This window comes from Magnolia sinica, chromosome 5 (genome assembly GCF_029962835.1).
Source record: "Magnolia sinica isolate HGM2019 chromosome 5, MsV1, whole genome shotgun sequence".
NCBI classification, from domain to species: Eukaryota; Viridiplantae; Streptophyta; class Magnoliopsida; order Magnoliales; family Magnoliaceae; genus Magnolia; species Magnolia sinica.
The window spans coordinates 33485013-33495502 of record NC_080577.1 but is presented as its reverse complement, the minus strand read 5'-3'; the positions used below and the strand labels follow the sequence as shown (position 1 = coordinate 33495502).

General features: G+C 37.0%; 1 protein-coding gene across 2 annotated transcripts in view; it reads left to right on the top strand.

Annotated features, from left to right (window-relative positions):
- The first annotated feature begins 780 nt into the window (after nucleotides 1–780).
- The window catches only part of LOC131245923 (ethylene-insensitive protein 2.2-like), a 33687-nt gene continuing 23977 nt past the window's right edge, over nucleotides 781–10490 (top strand). Inside the window, exons 1-6 of one of the 2 annotated variants that reach the window (XM_058245702.1) lie at nucleotides 781–970; nucleotides 3198–4093; nucleotides 4437–4523; nucleotides 5033–5143; nucleotides 5229–5441; nucleotides 6281–6457. In XM_058245702.1, coding sequence (XP_058101685.1) covers nucleotides 3845–4093; nucleotides 4437–4523; nucleotides 5033–5143; nucleotides 5229–5441; nucleotides 6281–6457 — 837 coding nt within the window. In that variant the 5' untranslated portion in view covers nucleotides 781–970; nucleotides 3198–3844. Of the gene's footprint in view, nucleotides 971–3197; nucleotides 4094–4436; nucleotides 4524–5032; nucleotides 5144–5228; nucleotides 5442–6277; nucleotides 6458–10490 lie in introns of both variants that reach the window. The other variant, XM_058245701.1, reaches the window with a different exon arrangement.

Sequence of the window (10490 nt, the reverse complement as noted above, 5' to 3'; positions counted from 1 at the left end):
AGAGGAAATAGTAGTCCACTGTTGAAACATTTACATGGCCATAAATTTTTTATATGTCTTAGATTTTTATGTTTTCAGTTTATACAAGTGGTAATGACCTTATAAACTGTTTAGATTGTATATAAACATCAAAGTGGAGCCTAAGAAGATTTCAATGATAAGTATTTTCCCTCCTATTTTCTTCTGGTGTGGCATATTTGAGTCTTGTATCTGGCTAATTCTCTGCCAGCTGTCATAAAATGATATCTTAAAATAGATGTACGTGTCGATTTATTAAAAACATTGCGGTTGGACCCACCTAGATTCACAGCACAGGTAGGTCCTGGAAAAGGCTTTGGCAGGGAAACCACGTCCGGATACTCAGGAACAGCGATAATTGATATACGTGCGCTGGAAAATTGCAGGCGTGGCATAAAAGTAAATTAAAGTAACCTTCTAATTCCTGTGATTCTTAACCAAAAGATTAGCTGATTTGATATCATGGTCAGATGATCGATGGATATTTAATGGACGGTCAAAATGAAAAATAGCCGATAGTCCCAATTCACCGTGTTAATGCCCATTAATGAGAGGAAAGGATTGTTCGATAAATAGAAGCTTTGAATGATAACTTACTTACAATGGTACCAACATTTTACGGTTTAGTTAGTTAATCTACGATTCAGGTACGGCTTTTGAGAACCGAGTATCAAGCATCACACTCGGCCAGAGCATCAAATAGCTCGAGGTTTCGAGAAGGAGAGAACGGAACTATAACTGTCATTTTTGCGTGCTTTTTAACCCAATCGGAGGTTTCCACCTCATACTCTCTTTCCATTTCCTCCATTTTTGCCAGAATCCTCTCTCTCTCTCTCTCTCTCTCTACCTTTCTTTAAGCTGAAATCTCTCTCTGGGCTTCTTTGATGCCTGCTCTGTTCTACAGTTCTACTCTCAGTAGAAACTGCATCTAAAAAGAGTAGCAGCAGAAAAGGTGATTTTCTTTCCCAGCCCTAATTTTCAACTCCCTTGAGAAATCCGTTGAAATTTCATGCTTTAATATCACTTCTCTCCTTCTGTCTGTTTCGGGGTATCAGATCTGTTAAAATACACCCGCGGACCTGTTGCTCCTGTTTCGCTTTCCTGCTAACGGAATTGATTTTGGGATTCTAATGCTTGCTGGCTATTCTTGATTTCTGATTAGGGCTTTTGGATCTTTTCTTGAGGATACTAGGGTTTTGCCTCCGGGCAAAATGTCTAATTAGGGTTTTTTGTAGTCGGAATTTCTTCAATCTGATTCTGTTTTTGCTGGAACTGTAATTTGTTTGTTCATTTCTGTTGTTTGTAAGAGAATCGACTGTGTATATAGTGTCGGATTTTCTGTTGATTTGGTTTGTGTAATATAGTCATTTGATTTAGTTTATATGCCTTTTGATCTGCTTCAATTATGCTTTTTTCTTTAAATCTTACATTTTTTTTTTCCTTTAATGAGTTTACTTAAAGAGAGATCATTGAATGTTTAGATTTTAGAGTTTGTAGGTGGATATCTGATGGTTGAGATGTTGGGAACAACCCCCTTTTTTTGGTGGGGCCCGTTGGGACTTTTTGTGTGAAGTGATTATGTTGCATGCAATTTCTCAAAACGAATAAAAAAGTAGGGAAAAAAAAAGATTGTGTTTTATTCACATTAGCAGGTTAGTATATTTGGAATCTGTATTTGTTTATAACCGTTTGGTCTGTTGAAGTTAATGAAGATATTTGAATATCGATTACTCTGTATTGCTTATGATAATTATTATTATTATTATTATTATTATATTTTTTTAAAGATTTGGATAAGTCTTTTTTCTTTGATGAATACTGTGGTGATGATTTTATGGTGTTCTTTTTAAATTATTTTATTTTTCTATGATGTGATTTCATGTTTAATTGCTTTCAACAAGGAATGCTGTTATGCAGCAATTATGCACTGATTCCTCCTCATGCGGCAAACATGTCTGTTGATCTGGTGGGCCACCTCATGGATGAAATATAGGCCAAAAATTGCAGTGGGTGGCCAACTTTAATCGTCCAGTGTTGCGAATTTTGCTGGTTGAACATAGATTTTTTTTTTTTTCCTTTTCTTTTCTAAAGAGAACCATTACTTTTGGACACAGCTGATTGTATGGCTATAACAGCCAAAACCCCTTGGTTTTGGAATGTGGCCCATCTATGCTGTGGCCCACTAGACCAATAGTACATATCACAACTTCATGACAAATCTCTGCCATGTGTGCTTTAAGGAGGGAGCTGCATGCAAATTCTACTAGAGCTATGTAATAGAATCACTCGTTTTCAACTTATGAAGTACGTTTTATACTTAGATAAGTGCTTATAAGAACCCTAGAAATGCAGGGTTGGGGGATGTTTTTCCTCACAAACTAATATCCTATACATTTGAGGCAGGACCTGAACTGTTTTGGACAGAAAAGCCTGAAAATTTTAACCATCAGTTTGGTTTGTACACCATGTTAAATGCACAGTGGAATGAATAGCCATCCTTTCCCCTGAAATATATGGAAATTTGGACTCAATGCTCACATTCATGCTAAATTCGATACATCCGAAATGTTTTGTTACAAGAATGCAAGCAAGGATTGAGTAGTGTCTGCACCCACTTTGTGTAACTGTGTCGTTATTCTTTCAGGCCGTTTGTATTTAACAGAAACATTGTTCTTAAACATATCAACATAGAAGTTTAGTTATCAGTCCAGTGCATGGAATAATACTATAAGATACAGAATGATCTATTTTAGTTGACAATTCAATAGTCCTTGTAATGCTGCCTTTGGTATATCTTTGGGACAATTTTACGTAGTGAAGTCCTGATGGTGGGTCAGAGGCTTGCCATGTCAGACTTTTTACGTCTTTCTCATAGTGGGCAAAACACCAAAGAAGATGAAAGAAGTCTGACATGGAATCCCCTGTCAGAGTTTGTTTCTATGGAGGCACATGTTCATGGACAAAAAAGGCCAGCAGCCCATAAATTCATCAAATGTTACAGTTTACGCTATTTTTGATAGACACGACTTCCTACATCCATCCAGTTCTTTTGATCTAATTGACTGTACCCAAAGTGTTTAAAACAATTTTTTTTTTTCTTTTTTCGTTTTAGATTTTATTATTTTCTTTCAATAAGTTTTTTATTGCACTTTATTGATGATTGTAATCTGGTTTTCCAGGTGGGGAAGATTCACCTTTCATTTGAAATTTCCTAAGTTCTAAATTTTTATACTTCCAAGTCACAAACAGAAGGCTCACACGTCCAGATTACCTTGCCTAATCGTAGGACAAGATTGTAAGAAGGACCAAAAAAAGAAGAAAAAAGAAGCAATCTAAGATGTCTGTATCTTGTCAAATTTGCATATAAGCAGCAGTGATGCTTAAAGGTTTCCTGGATGCTAACTTACTGTTCACAGTGGCAGAATTTTTTTTGGCATGCTAGTGCGTTATCATGCAAACAAATGCGTTTTAAGGATAAGCTGCAATATTTGAACTCTGCGAGTACACTACGAGGATTTGTGAGACTTGGTATATTGAGGTCATCATTGCCTGCATGTGTTTCTACCAATCCCTTTGCTTCAAGGAAAGGGGATCTGTCTCTGGCATTGCCTTGGTTACATACGAGGATGGTTAACCATGGAAGTTGCAAGTGCCCAGATGGATAACTTGTAGTGGGATGCTTCAATTGCATCCCTAGAACAAAATCACAGATATTGACCGCATAATCTTGTGATTCATTGAGCTTGATACTTTCTGGAAGGATCTTCAATTACGCAGAGGTGCATTCAAGTATCACACCATTCTATCAATTGCGTGGCTTTAAAGCATGGATTCTGAGGCCTCAAGTGCTATTCGGGTTCCAGGTATAGTGCCTCGGCTCTTCCCTTCGCTTGGACCTGCACTTCTGATTTCGATGGGATATATCGACCTTGGGAAGTGGGCTGCAGCTGTTGATGGGGGTACACGTTTTGGATTCGATCTTGTGTTGCTTGTACTCGCTCTCAATTGCACTGCTATTCTGTGCCAGTACCTTGCAGCTCGTGTTAGTTTGGTCACTGGAAAGAATCTTGCTCAGGTATCCATTTTTCTTTTTTTAATGTACAATTTTAGAAGCTCCATTTGCCTAACCGTGAACTCCAAGAGTCTCCTCAAACATAGTTTTTATTTTTATTTTTATGACAAGTCATGGGTGTGCTCATGTATGAGAAAATTTTGCTGCCACTCCTTTTATTCTGATAAAATTTGGCACTTGTGAGCATAGTTAATTTGATGTTAAAATTTCAATTATAGCGTTTTGTAGTCTGTTCAGGTGCTGATTTACTTGTCTTTATTGTCTCTTTGGATTCTCTTTACACAGACATACACAACTTCTCTGCTGATTTTATTATTAACATGTTTTCTTTCTTGTGATCTAAAAGATATGCAGCGAGGAATACAATAGGCCCACATGCATGTTGTTAGGTGTTCAAGCAGAGTTATCAGTGATTGTTTCGGACCTGACTATGGTATTTGTTCTGTTCCATCTAAATTTAGAATCCAGGAATCTGCTTTTTCCAAAAGAGAACTGCTGAAGTGATTTGCATGAGGAGAGATTGAGGTTAATCGCTGCGTTGGCACTTGTGTGGGATCCGGGCCATGTTCCAGGTGGGGTTTGATGTAACATACCTTGTTGCAAAATCTAGGCTGGTCGAGGGATCAGGTTGTCTTCATGTCTATGTTGAATATAAGTCTTGATTTCTAACTGTCCATGCCTTTTACGAATGCCCACCTGATGAGTGGATTGTTCTTATTATGAGGGCATGTTTGCAGTCAGCCACACCTTAAGAATGGCCATGATCTTGCACACTTGTGCCCAAGTTGGCAAGTGTGCCGTGATTCACTTCTCTCTCCTCACAAGAATCATTGTTGCAGACTCTTTCTGGAAAGGTTAAACTGGAGAGATGGGCTAGTGCCTTTGAAATACGGAACCGTTTTTGGATATCTCTAACAGACTTATTTACGTTGACTGTACCAGATTCTTGGCATTGCACATGGGCTCAATCTTCTTTTTGGACTGGACTTGTTCATATGTGTCTTTTTGTCTGCAATGGATGCTGTGCTATTTCCACTATTTATCACCCTCTTGGTGAGATTGACTCTTCTATCTAGCATTGATGCCAATTAGTTATATATGCATATCATGATGGTTGTAACTGGTGCTTGATTTTTAGGACAAATGCATGATGGAAAAGCTGTTTGCGAGCATAGCAGGCCTTGCATTGCTTTTTTACGTGTTTGGAGTGCTTATCAGTCAACCAGAAATCCCCCTTAATATGAGTTGGAATCTTCCAAGTTTGAAGGGGGAGAATGCATACACACTCATGAGTCTACTCGGTGCGAATATCATGCCTCATGGTTTTTACCTCCACTCTTATATCGTGCAGGTAGATTTTATTTTCTTTTTCATGTCCACTCTCTTATGTGTATCTTTCACCTGTCTAAATTCTGGTATTCAGGTGGCCTTTGTGTCTTGAATCTTGATTGAATTGAAAACTGTTTCTCTGTGACCTTATGCTTAAGAGAGACCCATGTATGACCATCAATGGTTTTCTTCTTGGACTTTGACAACAATTTGGTTAGGAATCAGCATGTTATTGAATGTAAATTAATATCTCCATCTATCTCTATCCACCCATTTCTCTTCGTAGGTTGATGGGTGGGGGTGAGGGGAGTACAGTACCTAAAGGGATCTCTTAACTTGTTTAAATACACCTTAGCAAAGTAAAAGAAAAAGTTAGAATTGGGATCCTTTTGAGATGATTAGGAGATTAAAAGAATTTTGGTTTTGATATTAGGATTTGGTGTGGAAAAACTTAAGAGAATAAAAAACACAACAGAAAAAAAGAGAAAGAAACAAACTTATTGGAAGACATGATGCTTTATAATGTGATTTCCCTTCCTGACACCGATTTTTTAGTAAGGGATATTTCATGTTCAAATAATCTAGTGACGTAACTCTTGTTCCTTCTAATCAGACAAAAGCAAGAGAGATACAAAAGAGGAAAGATAGGCCAATGGCCTGAAAATATCGGATATTTCCCCCCCAAAAAAAAAAGTTCCCTTTTCACTCATTTCAAATCTGATGCTTAATTTTTGGGATGGTTATATTTGTATAGGACATGTTATTTTAATTGTACTTGTGCTCTGTCATGGAATTTAGTCACTTTCAGACAAGTGCTGCTCGTGTTGTTTCTAATCTTGGGTTCATGTTTCAATGCAGCAGCAACATAGACCTGCAAGTCTCTCCACGAGCTCCTTATGTCATGACCATTTTCTCGCTATCCTAGTTATATTTAGTGGCATCTTCCTGGTTAATTATGTGGTGATGCTCTCAGCAGCAACTGTCTTCCAAAGTGCTAGCCTGCTTACTTTTCAGGATATGCTTTTGCTAATGGATCAGGTTTGGTTATAATCTTTTCCGAGCTGTCAATTTCTGTGGTTATTATCGGAATGCTGTACATGAAATTGCTTGAAATATATATATATATATATATATATATATATATATATATATATATATATATATATATATATATATATATATATATATATATATATATATATATATAGTCCCATACTATTGACTGACTGTATAGAACTATTATGTGAGCTCACACATGAGCTGTCGGATAGAACGGCAGCTGTAAATTCACCTGCATTCACGTAAGAGAGAGAAGGAGAGAGTCTCCAAACTACTGCTTCTCTTAGGACTTGCGAGCACGTGTGCAAGTGAGACACATGATGTGTGTTTTATCCATGTTGTCCATCCATTTTTCCATATCATTTTAGGGCATGATACTAAAACTGAGGATGATCCAAATCTAAAGTGGACCACACTGAAGGAAACAATGGTGATTAAACACCCACCATTAAAAACTTTTTGGGGGCCACAAAAGTTTTTCATGAATCTATATATATATATTTTTCACATCATCCATGTCTATGTGTGACCTAATCAACATGTTGGATGGAAAATAAATATAATAGTGAGCGCTAGGAATTTTTTAACAGTGGGTTTTCAATCACCACTGTTTTCCTGTGGTGTGGTCTAGTTGATGTCACGCCCCGAAATCCGGCATCTGGGTATATCCGACCCTGATTCCGTACCTGCAGGCATGACTTATGTTTTGTATCTTTACATTTCATAATCCACACATATATTGACAAAATAATCTTATTCATAAAATATAACAATCCAAAAATTTAATAATCAAACATTTATTTAAAAAAGAATAAAATGTTTATGTTCTAACTATTCAAGATTACCATCAAACACATGTCATTGTCATGCTATCATACTATACTTAATGTTCATTACACTTATTTAGAAAATGGTAAGGAAACAAAAATAAATAAAAGAAAATCTCTTTAAGCTCCTCCATGAGATCCCGATCCTGAAATTTTAAAATCCCAACAGGGTAAGCTGTGAAGCTTAGTGAGTAATCTCAAAACAAGTTTCAAAATAACCTTATATAATATGAATAAAAATGTATTAAAAGATACAATACCTATTTAGGTAAAACAACAAATGAGGAGATTTAATAAACATAAATTTTCAATGTAAATTCAAAGAAATATGAATGAATGAAATCAAGATATGCTATACTCCATGATAACACGTGCGGTTTATTCTTTTAACACCAGGGCCAGTTTACACCGGTTGGCCAATACCCACGCTAATACAACACCGAGCTTGGCAATGGGAACCTTTTGCATGACATGCTCACTCATCCAAAGGGCACTTGTTGAGGGACCCATTTGTACGTTAGCTGGTCAGACTACTACCCTATCGAACTTGGCAGTGGGAACCTTTTGCAATCCTGACATGCTTACCCACTCAAAGGGTACGGTAGAGGTTCCAAAAGGTACCAGTTGGGTTTCTGGGACTTTCAACCTAAGGGTCTTGATCGCCCCACCTATTTACGCTTTAGGGATTTTCAACCCAGAGGACTTGATCGCCTCACATATTTTCTGGTGTTTCATAACTATTTTAATGATGCATGATTTTAATATTGCATAAATCAAATATTTCTAAAAACATTTAACGACTTCTATTGATCAATTCATAATACGTGATGTGCACAATTTTAAAACAAAATTGTCAATCAATGTAAATTGCATATACATGATTAAAGTTCTACAAAAATAAAAGTAAAAAAATAAAAATAAAAATAAATAAACATGCAATATAATCTATTTGATTTAAGAATCCAAAATTTATAAACTCAAGATTTTTGCAATAATATTATATATATATATATATATATATATATATATATATATATATAAAGCCAAATAATTTTTTTTTTCTTTTTATAGGCAGGATTACTACTAAGCGAATATTTAAGTCAAATTGAGGCATGTCAATTAAAATAAAGACAACTGAACGACAAAAATTAAAATGGCACGTTTAAAACTATGGTAAGCAATTAAAACAAATAATAAAAGTTAAACAAACAACATAACATATAAGATGGGCAAGTAAGATCTAATTATTTGAATAAATGAAAAAATGAAATAATAAAAAAAACATTATTTTTTTTCTTAAATATCAAGTGAGAGAAAAACTCACCTTTTTCTTAAAAAGTATTTTCTTTTCTTTTTTCCCTCTCTTCCTTTTTCTCTCTCCTCTTTTCTTTCTTCCTTTTTCTCTCTCTTCTCTCTCTCTCCCTCTCTTTCCAACGTGAATGTCCAGTAATACTTTTTTTTTCTCTCTTTCTCTCTCCTCACTTCCTCACCGCACCTCTCATAACAACGCACTCTACTTCACGTTTTTCATCACACCCACAATCCACTTATTTATACTTTTTTTTCCACATGTGAAATGAATGTAAGAAAAACGTTTCTTACTTCCATTTGCACTTTCTTTCATCACGTTTTTTTTCTTTTTGTTTACAACGTGGGCTAGTCCAGTGTACACATGCACCATGCATCTCATGTGCACCGCATGCATGTGCCACATGTATGTGCATGCCATACATATGATCGGTGTGTGTGTGTGTGTGTGCAGGTGATTGTTGTGCATGATGTGTTTGGTGTATGTGTGTAGTTGTGATGTATTCAATGGTGCATAAGTGTATGATGTAGATGGATGGTCGGACTAATGTATGCATAGATGGACGGATAGATATATGCAGATGAGTTGTTGTACGATCGATGGCTAGACTCTAAGGTGTACCTGTGGATGGACGGGTAGGATTCAGATGCAAAGGAAAGTGTTCCGATGATTTTCAACATATGGACGGTTAGATGGTTGTATCGTTGGATGGATGGTTAAATGTATGGTTGGATTCATTAGTTAATGGACAGTTGGATTGGATATGTCCAAGTCAATGGTTGAGATTGAACTAGTTGATCTTGTAGATCGACGGTCATATCGGACAAATGGATACGTCGATCAATGGTTAAAATTAGACGGTTAAAATTTATTTGGGTTATTACAGTTGAGATATGGATTTGCCTCATTTTTGGACTCATGCACTAAAATGATCTGGAAAGAGACATGGACGACATGGATAAAACATATACATCACAATAGGGCCATAGAGCGACTTACCTGATAACATCAGTGGACAATTCACGTCCGTGTGGGAAGTAGATTCTGTACAAGATAACGGGTGGGGATTGGGTACTACCCCCAGCAGGATCGGAAGCGGTTTGCGTGGTGTGCCACACACCACCGACCTCGGTGGTCGATGTCACCAAGTTCTGTGGGCCCCAACATGATGTATGTATTATATCCACGCCGTCCATTCATTTTGCGATATCATTTTAGGGCATCATCCCAAAAATGAGACAAATCCAAAGCCCAAGTAGTCCACACCACAGAAAGTAGTTGAGACAATGATTACCACCGTTGAGGCCTACCATGATGTTTATTTTGCCATCCAACTTGTTTAAAAGGTCACATAGACTTGGAGGAAGCGAAAAGTCAATATCAGATTGATCCAGAACTTATTTGACCCCCAAGAATCGCTACTGCTTTTCTGGGGTGCGGTCCACTTGAAATTTTGATCTATCTCTTTTTTGGGCTCAAGGCCTAAAATGGTCTCCCCAAATGGACAAAAGGTTTGGATATAACACATACATCATGTTAGGCCTGCAGAACTTGGTGATGTCGGTGGTGTGTGGCACACCACGCAATCCGCATCCACTAGGACCTAGCTAGAGGCAGACGATCATGTTAGGGCTTTGTTGGGCCCACCACGATGTATGTGTTTTATCCACGCCATCTATCCGTTTTAATAGACCATTTTACGACGTGAGACCAAAACTTAGGTAGATAAAAGGTTCAAGTGGACCACACCATTGGAAGTAGTGGGGATTGAATGCCTACTGTTGAAAGTGTCTTGGGGGCCACAAAAGTTTTGGATCAAGCTAATATTTATGTTTTCCATTCATCCATGTCCATGAGACCTTTTGAACAGGTTGGA